Below are 21,058 nucleotides of genomic sequence, written 5' to 3' on the forward strand. Positions count from 1 at the left end.
ATTCTGGGCTGCATCAATAGGAGTATAGCATCTAGATCAAGGGAAGTAATGGTACCACTTATTCTGCTCTGGTCAGACCTCACCTGGAGTACTGTGTCCAGTTCTGGGCACCACAGTTCAAGAAGGATACGGACAAGCTGGAACATGTCCAGAAGAGGGCAACCAAAATGGTCAAAGGCCTGGAAACGATGCCTTATGAGGAACGGCTTAAGGAGCTGGGTATGTTTAGCCTGGAGAAGAGAAGGTTAAGGGGTGATATGATAGCCATGTTCAAATATATAAAAGGATGTCATATAGAGCAGTGTTTCTCAACCACTGTTCCGCGGCACACTAGTGTGCCGCGAGATGTTGCCTGGTGTGCCGTGGGAGAATTACTTTATATATAGTCAATATAGGCACAGAGTTAATTTTTTAAACATTTTCTAATGGTGGTGTGCCTCGTGATTTTTTTCATGAAACAAGTGTGCCTTTGCCCAAAAAAGGTTGAGAAACACTGATATAGAGGAGGGAGAAAGGTTGTTTTCTGCTGCTCCAGAGAAGCGGACACGGAGCAATGGATTCAAACTACAAGAAAGAAGATTCCACCTAAACATTAGGAAGAACTTCCTGACAGTAAGAGCTGTTCGGCAGTGGAATTTGCTACCAAGGAGTGTGGTGGAGTCTCCTTCTTATTGGAGGTCTTTAAGCAGAGGCTTGACAGGCATATGTCAAGAATGCTTTGATGGTGTTTCCTGCTTGGCAGGGGGTTGGACTGGATGGCTCTTGTGGTCTCTTCCAACTCTACGATTCTATGATTCAATATTTATTTATTGCTAACATTCACTAACAAATTCTAGTATACCGGAAATAGCAACATATACAAGTCAGTTAATATTTGGAAAGGTGGGAAGATCTTAGCACAGTAATAGGGAACCTGTGGACCTCCAGATATTACTGGACTTCAGTGTCCATCACCCCTGGCTGTTGACCATGCTGTCTGGGGCTGATGGGAGCTGGAGTCTAGCAACATGTGGAGGGAGTGCAGCACAGGTTCTCCATCTCCAGCAAAGAGGAATATTATTATTATTATTTTGTCAGAGATAAGCCATTTGTGGGTTTTTATTTGATTGATTATTGCTATTTTTCAAGCTTTTTCACTGGAATTCTTTTGGACCACACACATTTTTAGCTGTTTTTTATTTGGAATATTTGCCAGTATCTAAAATCTACCAGTGTTTCCAGCTGTGCTATTCAAAATATTAATTGCAAGGGATTGTATCTAACTCAGCTTTACTTATAGTAAACCTGCCGAAATGAACAAACCTAAGTTAGTCATGTTCATTAATTCCTCTGGGTCTGCTCTGAATAAGACTAAAATTGGAAACATATATGTTTATATCCAATGCTTTTTGGGTGATGATATTCACCAGAGGGCCCTCACCTCTTGCTCATGGCAGCGATATTGCATTGGCATCCATGGCACTTTTAATCAACATATGAGTACCAGTGCCTCATTTCCCCCCACCCACCCATAAAAGCACTTCCTATATCTATAGGATATATGCATGTACACACTGCAGGACATGTTAGCAGGCCACAGTGTGGAGAATAGTGCCAACATTGTTTAGCTTCAGCAAACAAAGCCAATCTGATTGTTCCACCCTCAAAGCTCCATAACTGCCACTTCGGACACAACATAATTTCATTTTTTAGCAGAGTACCCGATGAAGGTGGAAGCCGAAATATAAAATACCTGTTTTGTTAATCACAGTACTATACATAGATATGTGTTTTATAAACCCGTTGATAACAAACAAATGGGTGGTATTCAATGATGTTTTACTCAGAGCAAACCTATAGAAATGAACATTTTAATAGGTCTACCCTGAGGAAAAAATAGTTGACTATCACCCATTATTTCTATGCGGTTTACATAAGATGCTATAAAATATTTATTCAAATTGACATAATGAAATGATCAAAATATAGGCAAAGTCAGCAGATTTAAAAACAAATGTTCATTATAAAACTACATGGCTGGGTAGGCTTGCCTAGAGAAAAAGACTTTTAGCAGGTGCTGAAAACATTAAAGGATACCTATCTGACATGTGTAGGCAGGGAGTTCCAGAATCTAGAGCCCCATTTGCACTACAGATTTCAAGGAGTATCATAGTGCTTTAAATAGCCAAACAATCCCGGGAGCGGTAGTTTCTTAAGGGTACTGAGTGTTGTTAGGTGACCTCCCTATTCCCCTCCCAGAGCTACAATTCCCTGAGTTCCATGGGAAGAGGGCTTGACTGTTAAACTACTTTGGAAATTGTAGCTCTGGGAGGGAAAGGGGGGACTTCCTAACAAAACTCAGCTCTGTTAACAATTTACATTTTCCATGATTCTGTTTGAAGTGGTGTGAAACTCAATGAAATGTATAGTGCAAACGAGGCCTTAAAAGATCCCATTCCTTGCAGCCACGGAATGAACATTATGTGGCAATTCTAAAAGTGCCAATTCCACTGATTGGAGCTATCAAGTGGGCACATATGGGGTAGTTTATTTGAATTAAAATAGAAACTTTAGAAGCTTGTTGCAAGTTGAGTTTCTAAATAATTCCATTGGCCTAACCTAACAGAAATAAATGCTGAGAGCCCAAGATAAAAACAACAAGGTAAAGTGGTTGAGGAGGGTTTCACCCTTTCAGATAACTAGGTAGGAGAGATCACCCCACTCATCCCCGAATTGCACCCTGCCAGCGTGCTTGCATGTGATGCTGAATTAAGGCTGTGTACACACCATTCATTTAAAGCACACACCCCCCCAAGAATCCTGGGAACAGTAGTTTGTTAAGGGTGCTGGGAGTTCTGTGAAGAATAAACAACAGTTCCCATGGTTTTTTGGAGGTGAAAATGTGCTTTGAATGTACCGTTTGGCTGCTGCAGGGGAGAGGGGAGAAGAGAGAAAAACAAGGTCACTCCAACTTACCCAGGTGAAGGGTGATATTGACTGAGTTGGGGTGCTGAACCCCGAAGGCCATGGACTGGCTTTGCCACCACGTGGGCTCTTCCTGGCTATGGAAGTCTGTCAGGTAGGTGGCGTTGTGGTGGAGCACATCGCTGCTGGCATCACAGTGGTGGCAGAGTGTGGCGGAGTCTCGTGTTCCCATTTGGAGACAGTAATCCTCTGGTGGGGAGCCACATGTGTTGGACACCTGCGCACGCCTCCCAAATGCGGCATTCTCAAAGATGGGCATACAGCGCTGTGCCCGTCCATGGGCATCATAGCATGAATCCATGGCCCCCATGGTCAGGTGCAGGTCCAGCCAAGCCAAAGCCAGACACCAGATTACCCCAGCCATGATCAGCCTCAAAGAAGCCACTGAAATGTCTTTACACAATCCCAGGCTTTAAAGAGGCGCTCACAATTCCCTCCTTCTTCTCCTCTAACTGAGCAGAAAGAATCCCACAGATATTCTCTCTCCCAGTTCCATCTTGTGGACGGAGATGGAAACGTCACACTCCACATCCAAAGGTTATTTTGTAGGGCTGGGTGAAAATGGCCTCCCAAAATTCTCAGGATCAAAGAAAGAGTGAAGGGGACTGGATGTTTGTTTGTTTGTTTGTTTGGTTGGTTTGGAGGGAGGACACTTAGAGAACAGGCCCATAAAGAACCAAAGTCTTTTATTGTGCTCAGATAAAACCCTTCATTGTGGCAGCACATCGTAACTAGCAACTTTCCAAGGCCACATTCACACCATAAATTTAAACTGCTATGATAGCAATTTAAACAGTCATGGCTTTCCCTAAAGAATTCTGAGAGCTGTAGTTTGCTACAGGTGCTGAGAGTCATGAGGAGGCTGCTATTGCTCTCACAGAGCTACAATTCTCAGAGTTCCCTGGGAAGAAGGATTGATTGTTTATACCACTCTGAGATTGCAACTCTCGGAGGGCAATTGGGGCTCTCCTAACAACTCACAGCACATGTAAAAAAAAACCACTAGAACTCCCAGAATTCTTTGGGGGAAGACATGACTGTTTAATGTAATAATAATAATAATAATAATAATAATAATAATAATAATAATAAACATAATAAAAACAAGGAAAAAACAAAGCAAACCTATAAGCCCCCCTCCCACAAGCACATTTAAAGGGACGTAGAATGTTAATCCACCAAAGCCCCTTGAGATTAATCTACTGTAACAGCGGAGTCAAAATCCTGGTGAATGCAAATGATTTTATCCTCAAAACGCCTTGCAAACAAGTCACAGCAAGGCGCCATTGGTTCTGCCACCTCCTTCGGGCCAGACTGTAGCAGGCTCCATGCTACCTGGAAAAGCTCTGCTGGACAGCACAATGAGGATGCAAAGGAGGCAGCAGAGTAAGGCTTCTTTGCTGTCTTCACTGCCCACTAGGTACACTCAATGATGAGCCCTCACCAGTATTCAATTGCATACAGCCAGAGTTTCCTCACACTTGCGGTCAAGCCGTCTTCCACCTGTTTTCTCATTCTAAGCTCTAGAGTATAGCAGGGAGCCGGTCGCCTCTGCATCAATGTTGATGTTGTGACATGGGGTTTGTGATTTCAGCTCTTTTGACATAACATGCTGGAGACAGTTCTCTAGTAACAGCTCTTTATTAAAGTGAACAAGACTGACTGTGAGGGCAGGAAGGCTACATTTATAGGGACAGGGAACTAGCTAGAAAGGGATACATTTTGGAGGGAACAATATCAGGCAATCACAGTGCTGCCTTTTGGAGGGAACCAATAAGACAGAGGATCCAAATACAGCAGCTTAAATGAACCAATAGTAGCTGTACCCTCTGGAACCAAATGGCAGTTACTTTATCCTAATGCAATACAGACAATAATAATACAGATATAAAATCCTTTGACTCAATACACAACAGTTGAAGCCCCTCAAAACCAGCATTCTGGGGGTCCTCAACACAGCCACTGAGACCATCTCTGTCAGCTCAGGCAGGAGACTGCTGGGCAGCAGGCAGGTGGATGATTGATAGGTGAGTGCCTATTTTGTCAGAGAGATAAAGGGGCCAGGTTTTACTGAAGAATGTTAAATTGGGGAGTTTCTCTACCCTTCCTCAAAGGGCGAAGTCCTGTTGAGAGGGGTTATTTTTAACTATTGAGTGAGAAACAGCAGGCGTAGTCTAGGCCAGAAGTGTTTTCCCTTGGTGACCCCACCATGTTGAAAAGTCTGTATGTTTGTGTGGCGTTTCCTGTCCTTTCCAGAAATGCACCGTGCTGGATGAAGCCAGCTCTAGATCTTTTCTAAATAAATAAATAAGACGGCTTAACCCACTGAAAGATATATTTGAAAAATAAATATTAAGGGGAACAATGCCCATTGTTAAGCAAGGTAGCTAAAGTAACGGTATCATGTCCTCCATTGTGACATGTCCCTACTCCCTCAGCTGAGTGACTTTGGGATGAGGACTCTGGGAAGATCAACTACTTGAGGCGAGAAGAGGTCGTTTGTGAGAAAGCAAAAATGTTTTCTAACACAAAGAAGAGACTTCATCTAAAGTGTAAGTAGGATTCCTAATTCTTTCTGCATTCTGCTTCTTTTGCTATTCCTCAAGATTTAGAAACATAGGGAACCATGTCATGTTTAGATTAATTTTTAATGATTGTCCTCAGGGCCACCTTAGATGTTTTGAGGGAAATGGCTTACCTTCTCCCTTGTAAGCATCATCACAAGAAGGGCATCTCCCGGTTTTGGAGGGTCTTTGGGCAAGATGCCTTCCTCAGTGGGTTCAACTGCAGGCTGCTGCACTATCCATTAGAGGTTTTTAAAAGGAAGTTCAGCTGCCAGGTGCCCCAAATTCAGGCCAGCAGCTTCAGAACAGCTCTCCCCACCCAAGACCCCTTTGTGAAGACAAGGCAGAGACTGGGGGGGTGCAGGGGGTGGGGTGGGATTCTATTCAGTTTGTGCATTCTAAAATGAACCTATAGGCACATTTGAGAACAAAATTGTGATTAGGCCACTCCAATGTTTGTTAAGGGGTGAGAGGTGTGGAAAGTAATCCACTGGGAGCAGTCAAATACAACATTCCTTGTTTTCCTAGAGTGGACATGCAAGGGGATGTTGGTCCAGCCAGTTGAACTTCCTGTTACACCTGGGCGCATCCTTCCTTGCATGTGACTAGTGGGTGGGCATGACCTTTCCAGACCTGGTAAAAGGACAAGGCATGTTGCCATTAGCTCCTTTTTCCATCTTCCTTTCGTCCTGCGAACTTCCTGGACTGAACTGCTGGCTACCAGCCAAGCAGTCCCCCGGGTCATCTCCCTTAAGGGATAAACCTGTTTGTACATGTTTGTAACTTTAAGCCTAAAGCTTGCCTTCAGGGATCACACTGTGCTCTGCCTGATCGCGAGTAAACTTTCTTTTTATTGCGTATGAATAAGACTGTGGTGTCTTTATTTTTTAAGGAGGGATTCAAGGGGTCTTACCAGGAAGATATTAAAACATATGTATTTCAATCTGGACAAGCCAGATTGAATTGCTTATTGTCTTAAGAAACTCACACAAGTTTGCAACCAGTTTTCTGCTGTGTAAAGGGAGAATGCACTTTGCTAAGTGAACAAACTTGCTAGTGCAAGTTAGGAAGGATATTAATAAACAATATATCATCTCCTGCCACCAGGGGTGTAGTGAGGCGCCGCGACACCCGGGGCGGCAAATTGCGAGTAACGGGGTATCACTGCCCCCTGCCCCTCCAAAGCAATACCCCACCACGTAACAACGCATGCGCAGCTTTCTTTTGTATTCCTTATTTCTCCAAGGCTGCTGGGCTGAGCCACAGAGGCGAAGGGCGGGCCAGTTAGGAGGGAGGGCGTCATGCCAGGATAAAAAAGGGAAAAGAAAAGGAAATAATGGAAATGAGCAAACAAATAAGAGAGAAAGAGAAAGATCTAATAAAGAACCCAAGTAATGAAGAGTTGAGGCAACATATTAAAATATTACAAAACCACCTCTCAGAAATAATAAATAGCGAAGTTAAAAATAAAATATTGTGGACTAAACAAAAATACTTTGAGCATGCCAACAAACCGGGTAGGATGCTAGCTTGGTTAATAAAAGAAAGACAGAGTGACAGAATAATAAACAGTATAATGGAAGAGGGGAAAGAAATCACGGATTCGCAACAAATTAAGGAAAGTTTTGTAAATTACTATTAAAGACTCTATGAAGAGGAAGGGAAAGATGAGAAAGAAATTCAAAACTATTTGATTGAAAATAAATTACCAGAAATTAATGAAATTGAGTATCAGCACCTAAATGCCGAAATTCAAGAAGAGGAAATAAGAAAAGTGATAAAGAATATGAAAGAAGGGAAATCGCCCGGACCAGACGGGATGTCGGCCAAATATTATAAAGTATTAGAAGATTTGGTAACCCCAAGATTAAGGAAAATAATGAATGAAATTCTAGAGAAAGGATTAACACCGAGGTCATGGCAAGAAGCATTAATTACATTAATACCTAAAGGAGATTCAAATAGAAAATTAATTAAGAATTACAGACCGATCTCATTATTAAATACAGATTATAAAATATTTACAGCGATACTTGCGAACCGGATGAAAAGCGTATTAAATAGAATAATTGGAAAAGACCAGGCTGGCTTTTTACCCGGAAGGCAAATCAAAGACAACATCAGAGTAATTATTGACTTGATAGAATACCTAGATTTAAAACCAAGCATCGAAACAGCGATGTTATTAGTAGATGCCGAAAAAGCCTTCGATCGCGTGTCATGGAACTTTATGATAAAAACATGTGAAAATTTAAAGCTGGGACAAAGATTTATAAATGGAATCAGAGCTATTTATAGAGAGCAAAAGGCGAAATTAATTATAAATAATGAAATTACCGAAGAATTTGATATAAACAGAGGAACAAGGCAGGGTTGCCCTCTGTCCCCCCTGCTATTTATCACAACTATGGAAGTCTTATTAACAGCAATTAGGAAAAAGGTTCAAATAGAAGGAATAAAGGTGGGAACTCATTGTTTCAAGGCTAGAGCATACGCTGATGATTTAATTATTTTGACTGGAAATCCGGAGGAAGGAGTCCTGGCAGGATTGATGGAGATGGAGAAATTCGGTGAAGTGTCGGGCTTTAAATTAAATAAGGATAAATCAAAGATATTAACAAAAAACATGAGAGAGAAAAATAAAGAAAAACTAGCAAGTGTGACTGGAATAAAAATTGTGAATAAAGTAAAGTATTTAGGTATTCAAATTACAAATAAAAATACAAATTTATTAAAGGATAATTACTTGGAGAAATGGAAAGAAATAAAGAAGAATTTGGCTAATTGGAGATATATGAATCTATCTATATGGGGCAGGGTTTCCATGATCAAGATGACAATCCTACCCAAAATCCTTTTCCTCTTCCAAAACATCCCTATTATCATTGGAACGAAATACTTAAAAGAATGGCAAAAGGATTTAGCTGACTTTATATGGCAAGGTAAAAAGGCAAGAATGAAGATGGAAGTCTTAACAAACCCAAAGGAAGTCGGCGGATTTGCTTTACCGGATTTGGGAAAATATTTTGAGGCAGCCTGCTGGGTCTGGATAAAAGATTGGTTGACCCTAGGGAAATCCGATATTCTGGATTTAGAGGGAGTAAACAAAATCTATGGGTGGCATGGATATCTGCTGTATGGAAAGGGAAAGAAAAATAAAGAATTTCAAAACCACACTATAAGAAGGGCCCTATGGGAGGTGTGGGAGAGAACCAAAGGAAAAATAATAAAGAAAACTCCATGGTGGACATCTCCAGTGGAGGCAAACGCCACTTTAAAATGTTATGCAAGACAGATATGGCCCACATATAGAGAATTAACAGACAATGTTAACGGAATTATTAAACTTAAAGAATACGAAGATCTTAAGGTAAAAGGATTATCGTGGCTTGAGTATTTTCAATTGAAAGCAACTTTTGATAAGGATATTAAAATGAGGGGGTTCGGCGAAATAAATACCAGGTTCGAGAAAGAAATTCTCAACACTAATGATAAAAATCTCTCGAAAATGTACAGATTACTAAGGGAACCCAAACAAGAGCAGGAAATAAAGGACAAGTATATTATAAAATGGGAACAAGACCTAGGATACACGATAGACTATACGAAATGGAAAGAATTCTGGGAGAAACGAATTAACTTTACAGCCTGTTATACATTAAAAGAGAATTTTATGAAAGTTTACTACAGGTGGTACCTAACCCCAGAAAGAATAGCAAAAATAAATAAGAGTAGTAATAATCAGTGCTGGAAATGTCAACAGGCAATAGGGACAACATACCACTTATGGTGGTCGTGCCCTAGAATAAAAAAGTTTTGGGAGATGATCCACCAAGAAATTCAAAAATTAATTAAGACACCGTTTAGCAAAAGGGCAGAGGCTTATTTATTAGGAATTCTCAACAGCGATATACCACCAGACAAGATCAACATCTTCCTATATGCAACAACAGCGGCTAGGATAACGATTGCGAAAGTATGGAAAGAACCTACTATACCAACGAAAGGGGTCTGGATTGATAAGCTCTGTGAATACCTAGAGGTAGCTGAATTAACAGACTTGATACGTAACAAACCTAAGATCCAGTGGGAATGTCTAAACGAATATTTAAGGAAACTAGGAGTGGGAAATGAAACATGGTTGTGTTTAGAATAATTATGCAGGGTAAATGTGTAAAAGGATGTTTAAAATGCTTTGTCTCGCAGTATATGTAAAGGTGATTGTTATTTAGAGGACAACTGTGTAAAAGTTTCGAAAGGTTTATTTTTGTGTTCAGTGCGGTGGAAGTACTATAAGATGTAATAAGTGCAGATAAGCGATGACTGTTGATACAGCCAGTCTTCTTTTCTCTCTCTCTCTCTCTCTCTCTCTTTTTCTTTTTAATTTTCTTTTTCTTTTCTTTTTCCTTTTTTCAAACTCTCCACTTCTTCTCCTCTTTATTGCATATTAGGCTTTTTGAGATTTTAAATGTATGTAAATGTTATGAAAATTGAATCTATATACTGTATATATGTATATGTACTGTTCTTTTTGCAATAAAAATCTCTTTAAAAAAAAAAAAAAGAGGGAGGGCGTCATGCCAGCCAGCCACTAACATGGCGCCTTGCTAGCCTAGCCCGCTCCATACCTCCTCGCAGGGCCCCAGCCAGCCCAGCCCCCAGCCCCAGGAAAAGAAATACAAAAGAAAGTCACAGGCGCGCCGGCGCGCCGAGCGAGATTTCGGGCTCGGCTTTTGAGGCGCCGATTGCGGGGCCCTGAGTGCCACCCCCCCCAGCAGGCACCCGCACGGCGCGCCTGCAGCTTTCTTTTGTATTTTTTTTCTCCAAGGCTGGCGTGCAGAGGCGAGGGGCGGGGCCCCAAGTGACACCCCCTCCAGGGCGGTACCCAGGGCGTACCACCCTCCGCCCCCCGCTTGCTCCGCCCCTGCCTGCCACCCTCAACATTCCCACATGAGGTTATACGCAGGCATGTCAAACATGCGGCCCTCCAGATGTTTTGGGCTACAATTCCCATCTTCCCCAACCACTGGTCCTGCTAGCTAGGGATCATGGGAGTTGTAGGCCAAAACATCTGGAGGGCCGCATGTTTGACATGCCTGGGTTATAGGGATAGTTGCACTTAGCCAGGCTTTGTCCTTCCTTGAAATGGGGCACAACAAGAGACTGCAGTGTCTTTCTCATGTATTTTTCCCCACATATTTATATACAGCTTGGCTCTTGGATGAAGGGGTGTGGAGCACAAGGGGCTTGTTCCCTACAACAAAGCAGCACTGGACTCCAAGACCTCTCCATGCCTCTGTCCGACCCTTCTTTCGGCCGGCCTGCCAAGGTGGTCTTGACCTTCAGCCCCCCCCTATGGAGGTCTTATAATTTGCTCCTCCTTGTTCCCATAACACCTTGTCCAAAAATCTCTGTGTAAAATGACAACTTTTTTTCCAGTGTGACATCACACACACGTTGCCCTGACAACTCGGTTACCCTTTTAAATTGAAGATGGTTTTTGTGATGGGTTAATAGCAGGGCCATCATCTCCCTCTGTCACTGGCGGAGGAAGGGGGGTGCAGTCTGTCCCGGTTGTCATCCCTGAGGGGGGGTGACATTGCTGCCCTCCCATGGGATGCTCACCGCGGGCGGTGGTACCCCCGTGCTCACCCCCCTATGGGACACTCGCCCCACTCCCGTGGGATGCTCACCCCACCCCCAGGTGGACAGCATGTGCGCTGCTCCGGTGGAGTAGCTAGCTCTGCCTTTGGCCGGTAAACGTAAAGGGACCCCTGACCATTAGGTCCAGTCGCGGACGACTCTGGGGTTGCGACGCTCATCTCACTCTATTGGCCGAGGGAGCCAGCGTACAGCTTCTGGGTCATGTGGCCAGCATGACTAAGCTGCTTCTGGCAAACCAGAGCAGCGCACGGAAACGCCGTTTACCTTCTCGCCGGAGCGGTACCTATTTATCTACTTGCACTAACTAGCAACACCCTTGTCCTGCCCCAGAACACCTTGAATGCTAGTGCCAAACCAAATAGCATGGTGGAGATTCCTCTTAACTATCATGGGAAGCAGTGCCTGTTAAAGGAACATTATTACCAGAAATACAGAAATTGGGGGGGGGGGAGCACTTTGAAACATGTTCCAATGAAATCCTTAGAAAATTGGAAAACAAAAGATCCGAATTAGAAGTGTTAGATTGGAACAGAATAGGCAAATCCATGGTCTTTGTGAGTCAAAAATCCTATGAATATGGTAATAAACATTCCAAAATGCTAGCCAGGGCTCTCAAAAGAAAGCAATTTACATAAATAATTATCTTAAATATGCACCTTAAATATAGCACTTTCACTCGACTAAAATCAAATTAGCAATATGTTTATGGAGTTTTAGATGTTTATGGAGTTTTATATAACCCAAATAACCCTCTACCTAAAAAAGAAAAAGTGAAAAGATGTAGTATCAAACCTTTAAAAAAGAAAGCACAACAAAAGATAACTTTCTGCAGAATAAATTGATCAACCTATTAACAAACAAGTACTGTATAATAAGAGCCCTTGACCCGATGGACTTGGCAACTCATTTTTTAAGAAATACTGAGACCTCATTACTTTTTAATACTGGAAATATTTTGTGGTATACAAATTTGTGCAACAGTGCAATTTCAGTGCAATTCACATTTAAGTTAATCAGGCATGTCAAACTTGCGGCCCTCCAGATGTTTTGGTCTACAATTCCCATCTTCCCCAACCACTGGTCCTGCTAGCTAGGGATCATGGGAATTGTAGGCCAAAACATCTGGAGGGAAACAAGTTTGACATGCCTGAATTAACTCATTGGATTTTGGTGCAGTGTGGTTGCCTCCAGGTCATTCTCCAAGTTCCGTTTCTTCATTGTCCGCCATCGGTCCTTGATCCCCCCAGCAGTCCGGTTCTTAAAGGGGAATGCCTGGGAAATGGCTTTCCACTTCCCTTCCCCGAACATCTTCACTCCTTTCTTAATCCACTGAGACTCCTCTGAAGTCCACATCTAGAAACAATAGGACACAGGCTCTCATTAGCAACCATCAAGTGCTGCAAGTCTTGCTCCCTGCCCCCATGGCAGAACGACAGATACACCCCCCCCCCTCTGGAGATGGTTCCATGGCTGTTGCTAACAGAGGATTACCGCTGACATGGGATGTAGCCCAGTGACTCACAGCAGGCAAATATCTGACCCATATTTCAAGACATTAAACCCAACTTGATGACACGCTCTCCACACTTAGTCCTCCTTCTGCAATATGGGGGTAATAAAAATAAAATTCAGCCACCTTACAGTGTGGTTGAAGAGGCTATCAAAGATAGCAGATATGATGTGCTGAGATTGCAAAGGTTTCTTGGGAACATCTGTATATCAAAGACCCTTGATCAGTGCTGGCCAAACTTGGCCCTCCAGCTGTTTTGGGATTACAACTCCCATCATCCCTAGCTAACCTGTGGTCAGGGATGATAGGAATTGTAGTCATTCCTCGGGTTAAGTACGCTTCAGGTTGAGTACTTTCAAGTTAATTACTCTGCGGAGCCGTCTGGAACGGATTAATCCACATTCCATTACTTTCAATGGGAAAGTTCGCTTCAGGTTAAGTACACTTCAGGTTAAGTACAGACTTCTGGAACCAATTACAGTCATACCTTGGGTTAAGTACGCTTCAGGTTGAGTACTTTCAAGTTAATTACGTTGCGGACCCATCTGGAACAGATTAATCCACTTTCCATTACTTTCAATGGGAAAGTTCGCTTCAGGTTAAGTACGGACTTCTGGAACCAAATAAGTACTTAACCTGAGGTACCACTGTACACCCAAAACAGCTGGAGGGCCAAGTTTCGCCATCACTGCCCTTGATTAATTAACTAGGAGAGGCCACTTAGTCCAGTGGTTGATCACGCAGAAGATCCCAGCTTCAATCCTGTGACATATCCAGGTAGAGCTGCGAAAGAGACACCTTGCCTGCAACCCTGTAGCACAGACAATACTGAGCTAGACGGACCAGGAATCAGCATATGGCAGCTTCCCATTAATGGCAAATTCCCTTTAATGAGAATTTCATCAGTTATTTCATTTGGGAGAGGGGCTCCTCATCAACTGGCCTCCATTTAGAGGGGTCTTATAAAGGTAGGCCTATCTGTCCTCACTGGAGTGCTCAGTTCCAGGCTGGGTGTAGGCTTGATTACCTTCCTTTTAGGACCAGAGAAGGAAGTGCTGCTGCTGCTGCTGCCGCCACTACTACTACTGAAGAAGACGCTGTCGTCGCCGCTGCCGCCTTCCTTCGATTCTGAAACACAAATTCATGTACAAACTTTACAGGATGCATGGAACCACTCGGTAAGCTAGTTATTGCTGCTGGCTCAGCAATTGGGAGGTTTTACTGCTAATGTACCTCATCAGAAATCCAGGCTAGTGGTAAATTTCTACCCAGCCCTTGGCAGCACGATTCGTAGGTAGCCTACTACTGCTGGAACTATGTTAGGGTTGCCATATGTCTGGGACATCCCAGACATGTCCTCTTTTATTTATTTAAAGCTTGGCCGACTCTACACACCGCTGCTGCTGCCAGCCCAAGCTGGGAAGAGAGGCATGTGGGTGCACTTCTTTCCCTGGCTCATGCTGTCCTCTTTTTTGCTCTTCAAGATATGGCAACTCTATACTATGTGGCAAACAGCCATCCATGTTCACTCACAGTTGCCACCTCATTCTAGCATGGTTCACAAAATTGATCACTTTGTTTTGTAAGATGTTTACCAGGTTTTGAGAGTTTTGCCTTTAGCCAGTCTGTGCATAGCCTAAGCAAGCCTCCTGAAGGATCCCAGTTAACACTTCTCTTTGCCTGCCATGCTGGCGATGGTTTCCCCCATGTCATTGTGATGTCACTGGGTAATGCAATGTGGGAAGCCATCAAAACTGCACAGGCGCTTTAATTAGAAGAGTGCATGGGCCACAGTTGAGCATCCTGCAGAACAAGAAGTCAGTCTGAGGCAAAAGGCAATGATTTTGTCAGTGCTGCTGCTGTGCACTTGGAGCAGGCAGTTCAAATATTTTACTTTTTTGATCCAAGAGCTGTGCCCCAAAATCCCTCTGCTTAACTTCTCAATTCTATGGAGCAGACAATGGGAACTCAAAGCTCCTGGCCTGACATTCAGACACTCACAGAGGAGAGCCTCAGCCACTTGGCAGCTTTGCTATTTTGAGAGTAGCTTTGCTATATTGCTGCAATAGCACCCTTGGGGTAAAGAAACCTTTATCATGGCGAGCACCCAAAACCAGGCAGGCAGATTCAAACAGTTGCTGCTTACCCAGGCCTGAGAGTTCATCTTCATCATGACGTCTCCTCTTAGCTAATCTGAACGGAACAGAGAAACACAAGTGAGGAAAGACTTACCCCACAAGGATATGAGACAGGACTGAGCTGCATCAGTTAATATCACACACAACCAAAATTATGGAGATGCTGAATTTAAGTATCAGACAAGGAGTGAGGTTAATTTGTCACAGCAAACACACTACTGCAGAGACCTATGACAGCTTAAATATGAGCAAATAGCTGGTGGCAGAAACCCTAATCCTTATCCTTGATACAGGCGGAAGGAGGGAGGGGGGAGAGAAATAACATCATCTACCTTTTGCCTGGCAACTGAAGCTAACATTCCAGGCATCTGACAAAGCAGAGTCTTGCACAGGTGTTTCTGCCACAATAAATTTGTTTAGCAATCTTTAATGAGGCCAGAGACCGTATTGTCCATTCTGCTATCTTTGCAATCTGAGTAATAAAGATTAAGACAAGGTATGTGAACCTGATTCTCCCGCCACCTGATTCTACTAGCTGGGGAAGAAGATACACAGCAATGCAACCCTACCACTGCAAACCATCTGTGCCTTCCTTGGAGCTTCTGGGCTGAGGCCTAAGGCCTTCTAATGGATTCTTTGCAAAGGGGAAAGTTGCACCAAATGCTTCATGCTGTGCCACCTCCCCAGCAGACCTCACTGCAGTCATGGCCTCTTACCCGGGATATTGGATGGTATCATCAGGCTGGGTGGGTATTTGGGGCTGTGCAGGCTGGACAACCAAAGTTGCCACAGGCCTCTCGGATGAAACTTGGCAGGAAGTTGAGGGCTTCCAGCTCTCTGACCCCATAATCAGTATGTTTTTGAACACTAAGCATTCACTGGGGTGTGGCCTGGAGGCAGCATGGTTCTCCTCCTCCCTGAAATCAGAAGCCAAACATGGCTTGGGAAAAGTCCTGTCCAACTTGTCCAGTTTTGAAAACTCTTTATCTCCATCTGGGAAATTGGGCAGGATCTTGCAAGCTTCTCTCAGAGTAGAAAACCCATGCGAGCCCGTCCGCTTAGGCCAGGGGTCCCCAGACTACGGCCCGGGGGCCGGATGCGGCCCAATTAGCCTGCCAATCCAGCCCGCGACGACCCCCGCCGCCCGCCGCCGCCCGCTCTTACGGCGCGCAGTGCGGCAGCGCTCTTCCGGGTTGGGAAAACAGCGGCGAAAATCCTTTCTGCGCATGCGTATGGGCCTCTCCCGACCCGGAAGAAGTCATTTCTGGTGCACTTCCGGGTCGGGGGAGGCCCACGCGCATGCGCACAACGGATTTTCGGCGCTTTCCCCACCCGGGAAGCGCGCCGCCGCGCCAGTAAGCGCCCGTGCGCTCCCCCACCCGCCAGCCCGCACAGGCGCGCGCTCCCCCGCCCTGCCGCGCGATCGGCACAGTGGGAACCGGCCCAAACGCTGGTAAGTCTGGGGACCCCTGGCTTAGGCGAGCATTTGCAAAGTAAAGAAACAGCAGGTTGCTCCACAAGTTTTGCCAATTTATGTTGTTGACATCACCCCTAAAACCTTGCTCCTCTGGCAGCAGGTCAATTTGAGTTTGAGTGCCGAGAGCCAGAAGTTATATGGCAAAACAGCTGCCCAGCATGGCACTGGAGTCAAAACTGTAAGAGGCCATAGGCTGCTAACCTGTCAGAGTCACTGGAAGCTGCTGAGACAGTGGCATCAGTAACCACAGTAGGCTCTGCAGCTCCACTGGTTTCTTCTTCTAGCTTTGAAGCTGCCTGATACACATCCGCCACTTCAGTAAATTCAAAAGCAAATTCCAAAATAGCTTCCTTTGCCTCCATCAAAGGCATTTCAAGTATCTTCTTAGGGCCTCCCTCAGACCTGGACTCTTCCAAAGTCTCATCAGATATTCTCACAGATTCAGGGTAAAGCATCTGCTGCTCTGGGGTATTTTTCACCATTTCCTCCTTGGTGGCCATTTCCAAAGGATTGAGCCTGGGCTCAATCTTATTTTCCAAATCCTTTTTGGCCATCTTAAACAGAGAAGGTGAACACAGTTACTAGAGAACACTTCTCTACTTTATTTTATTTTTTCTAGTTATATACAGCAGCCATGCCCAAGCTGGTGCCCTGAAAATGCTTTACCTACAACTCCCCTAAGTCCCAGTCACCACAGCCTCATGATGCTGGAGCTGTTGGGAATTGCTAGTCCAAAACATTGTCAGGTTACAAGCTTGATAGATGTCAAATGTTGACATTGGAGCCCTGTGCTGTTCTGCAGTGGGGCACTTTGCTCTTCACAAAAATATTTCCCAAACACATAATAGTTTGTCCAGGGAGAAGGCTTCTGTCTTAAGCCTCAGGTGTTGAATGTACTGTTTTTGATCACAGTGGTTAGACAGCAAGAGCTCTGCTCTGGCAATGTGGGTGATATTCAAGTGCTCCAGCAACACAAGGAACATATGAAGAAAGAAAGCTGCCTTATGCCAAGCCAGACCAATGGTTCATATAGTTTTCTATCACCACACATTGAGTGACAGTGGCTCTCCAGGGTTTCAAGCAGGGGACATTCCCAGTCCTGCCTGGAGATGTCAGGGATTGAATTTGGGACCCTCTGCATGCAAAGCAGATGCTTGACTACTGAGCTATAGTCCTCCCACTACAACAATCAAGCAGCACTCCATACACTTGCTTACCTCTAAGAGAAAGGGTTCAGAGTCACTCAAGCAGCTTTCTAAATGCAGAAGTATTCTCTGCTGGAAACGATCATAGGAGAAGTTGCAGATGGCTGGATGAGTGGATGTTTTTTCTTCAATGATGCTCTGCAACGTCGATCTCATTTCATAAGCAAGGGGAAATGTTTTTCAGTACTTGCAAACAAATTGCAGCACAAGGCAGAGTTAGACACAATTTTTGCAGTCATTAGAAGTTTAAACAAAACAAGCCAAACCACAAGAGCAATCTAGGTAATGTCACAAATGCATGAAAGTAATGATAACTAGAGATGTGGAGCACAATCTGTAGCAACATGTGCTGCTTGCGGATGTAATTTTTCTCATTGCGTATGGAGGACAATAAACTCCCAAGTAAGACACTCACTGAATTGGAGAATGTGGGAAGGACAAACCATGACTCTGCTTTGTAGTGAAATGACCCTACAAGAGGCACATTTCAACAACAACAACAACAATAACAATTGCGACATGAACTCTTACTTGCTGAAAGCTCACCTGGGAACTTGGGTCCTTTGTTAGGTGTTTATTTAATATTTCTCTGGCTTGTCCATATGCTTCATTTTTTAGACAGGTTATAACAGCCTGGAGAAGAAAGACAAAATAATGGTTTGCAAGGAAGACTTTGGGGGAATGTTCCTAATCTAAGAAGATACCATTTGAGAGTAACCCCCTGGCAGTTTTCTAGATCTGCTTCACATTTTCAACTCAGTGGGTTTTCATTGTGTAATATTAGGTCACTTATTAAAGAAAATTATTTTTTAAATTCAAGTAAGGCAAGCTACTTAAATGTCTGTAGGCTAACAACATTGGAATAATGTATTCCTTAGGAGAGTCAAGAAGCCATTTTTTCCTGGATTGCCCTGGATTTCCCGAAGAAGGAAAACATGCTGAGTTCCAATAAACTCAGGCACCTTTGAGCATACATTTCTCTCTCATTTCATCCCACCATGTAGGAATCTTGCCTCCTTGTTTCTACTAACTTTTGTGAACTTATTTAAAAGTTTAATTTAAGCATGGAGAAAAATAGGCAAGAGTTAATCCTGGCATTGAATTAGCACCTTAATTAAACCCTTTCCAAAATGTACTGCATTTTGAAACTTAAGACAGCTGTCCTCATACTTTCTAACTAGGCTGAGAAACAGTAATCAGTGCCTACAGAAGAGGAAATGCTAACACTTACCGCTTCCATTATTTCCCTCCTCATTTCTTCTATTACATCAATGTCCAATTCATTCTTCATCTCATCCAAAAGAACAAGGGCATATTCAAGAGGCGTTAACTTGGTTTTGATATCAATGGTAAAATCTTCATCAATCCTAGACAGAAGCTGGATAATCCACATCTGAATGGCAATGCGTTTCTCCAGCATTAGGGGCCGTGCAAGCACAGCTGGAGAAGAACAAGACAGTCAATAACAGTCACTGAGCAAAATCAGATAGTTCAGCAAATCAGGTGTAATGAGGCTTGGTCCAGGGCGCCCTGTCCCATACCATATACAGACAGCCAACTTCATCCCAACATGCCCTTTGGCCCAGGGGTCACTTTGCATTTGTTTGCTTTTTGTGTGTAATCTACAATATACTTCAGATGTACACAAACACACACATCGCTTTTTAGTGTCTTAATCTTTGGGGTGAAATATTTTGTTGGGGCTCCCGTTTTGTAGGGCAGGAATGCAGTACAGTATGTACATATTTTATTTATAGACAAACATAAGGAATTACTGTAAGAAAATGAATGGTTAAGGACTTGAGTTTTCTTAAAACTACACTCCAAAGGTGCTAGGCCATTCCTAGCAGTTGGCTTCTGGAAACCATCACACTCAACTACAGCCCTAACCCCAAAATCATTAAACTCATTCTCTTAACACACACATCAATATGCTCCAATTTGAAATAGATTTCAAGAGGGCTCTGAAGTTTTCAGGTACAGTGGTACCTCGGTTTAAGAACAGTCCTGTTTAAGAATGATTCAGTTTACAAACTCCGCAAAACCAGAAGGTGTCCCAGTTTGAGAACTTTACCTCAGTCTAAGAAGCGAATCTGAATGGTGAAAAGGCACTGGCGGCGGGAGGCCTCATTAGGGAAAGCGCACCTCGGTTTAAGAACAGACTTCCAGAATGGATTAAGTTAGTAAATCGAGGTACCACTGTACTTAGGAGGCTAAGGGTGGGGGTTCCTAACCCATCTCGTGACCATCTGTGATGGGCTTTAGGAGGCATTCATTTAAGGGGGCATGTATCCTAACCATCTTCCTGAGAATGTTTTCAGACCTTCCTTCTGGCTTCTGTGCTGTTGGTTAGTTGTGCTTTGTGCCTTTTCTTTTAAAATCGGTTCCCTTAATTTCTAAAGGCAAATGACAAACGTTCCAGGGACATAGATTGTATTATATTTTAAGCTGCTTTAGGTTCACTTTTTGTCAAATGAAAACACCCAATGACTATTAAATGTAATATATAAATGTAAATAACATAAGTGGAACCAGGGCTATTACGCAACATATTTTAATGTTTGATGTTTTAGTATGTTCTGATATACTGTATGCCATGAGCCATCCAGAGTGGCTGAGGAAACCCAGCCTGTTGGGCGGGGTATGATAAATTTATTATTACAGTATTACTATTATTACTATTATTATTATTATTATCATTAGTTATTTACATTCACGTTCCTCAGCAGAAAGTACCTTTAGAATTATTTAACCCAGCGCCAATGTTCCCCAAATCATGCCCCTTTCGTAAAACAAACTGGTCTCCCCACCATATATGATGTTCCGCAGCTGGCGAAAGTCCTGGCTGTGGCCGGCCGAAAAAGCCTGAATGGCCTGGTGGGCGTAGAACAGGAGGGCCCACCGGTTCACCGCCGCCTCTAAGGTATTTTCGCGAGCCGCCGCGGCAGCTCCTTCAAGCGACTCGCCACAACCAAGGTCCTCCATTTTTCCGCCGCCGCGCGCTAACAATGCCGGGGAAGGGGCGTGTGGCAAAAGCTACGCCGGGAAAGGGGCGTGGCGAAAGCCACGCCGTTCAACGGTTCCTTCCCCTGACGTAGTCGGTGGGCGGGGCAGGAGAGCGTCGAGAGGACCGCGGATAACATCGCTGGCTCAGAGCCCGGGACCCTGTAGTCTCAGCGCCGTCGCGGTCCTAGCGGGGCTCTCTTTGCTCTCTCCTCTGCCTGGAGGCCCACAAAGCACAGAGCGTGGAAGGGAAGGTGATGGGCCGCTCGCCCTGCGCCGTGGCGCTGCTTGCCCAGGGAAATCAAGGGGGCAGCCGGACAGATTCCCACAGACACCAGGCAGAGAAATCAGACTTGGGGAGGCTAGAGGACGGGCACCTCCCCCCTCCGGGATGGGCTAGCTCCGCCTCTGCACTCTGTACCTCTGGCTGTCAGAAAAACAAGGTCAGCCTCTCAGCATAATTTCCCATCACCTCTAATCTTTAATGCTACAGGCACAAGATTAAAGCTGTGTAAATTGATCCATATTAATGG

The 21,058-nt window shown here is 44.0% G+C and overlaps 2 protein-coding genes across 4 annotated transcripts in view; both read right to left on the reverse strand.

Moving 5' to 3' along the window:
- The window catches only part of LAMC3 (laminin subunit gamma 3), a 96,905-nt gene extending 93,465 nt beyond the window's left edge, over window positions 1-3,440 (reverse strand). Inside the window, exon 1 of one of the 3 annotated variants that reach the window (XR_009557032.2) lies at window positions 2,956-3,440. Coding sequence is in view for 2 of the 3 variants with exons in the window: in XM_060270544.2 (XP_060126527.2) it covers window positions 2,956-3,328 (373 nt within the window). In the remaining variant the exon portion in view is untranslated. The remainder of the gene's footprint in view (window positions 1-2,955) is intronic. The other 2 variants (XM_060270544.2, XM_088664831.1) reach the window with 2 other exon arrangements.
- An 8,672-nt stretch (window positions 3,441-12,112) lies between these two features.
- LOC118077495 (telomeric repeat-binding factor 2) lies at window positions 12,113-20,588 on the reverse strand. The gene is made up of 8 exons (XM_088664832.1): window positions 20,333-20,588; window positions 18,754-18,962; window positions 18,068-18,155; window positions 17,535-17,680; window positions 16,519-16,871; window positions 14,849-14,895; window positions 13,730-13,830; window positions 12,113-12,545 (listed from the first exon to the last, which is right to left on the reverse strand). Exons 1-8 carry the CDS (start codon window positions 20,505-20,507, stop codon window positions 12,345-12,347), a joined length of 1,320 nt encoding a protein of 439 aa, XP_088520958.1. The 5' UTR covers window positions 20,508-20,588; the 3' UTR covers window positions 12,113-12,344.
- Window positions 20,589-21,058: the final 470 nt, after the last annotated feature.

The sequence above is a fragment of the Zootoca vivipara genome, chromosome Z2 (genome assembly GCF_965207765.1).
Source record: "Zootoca vivipara chromosome Z2, rZooViv2.hap1.1, whole genome shotgun sequence".
NCBI lineage: Eukaryota > Metazoa > Chordata > Lepidosauria > Squamata > Lacertidae > Zootoca > Zootoca vivipara.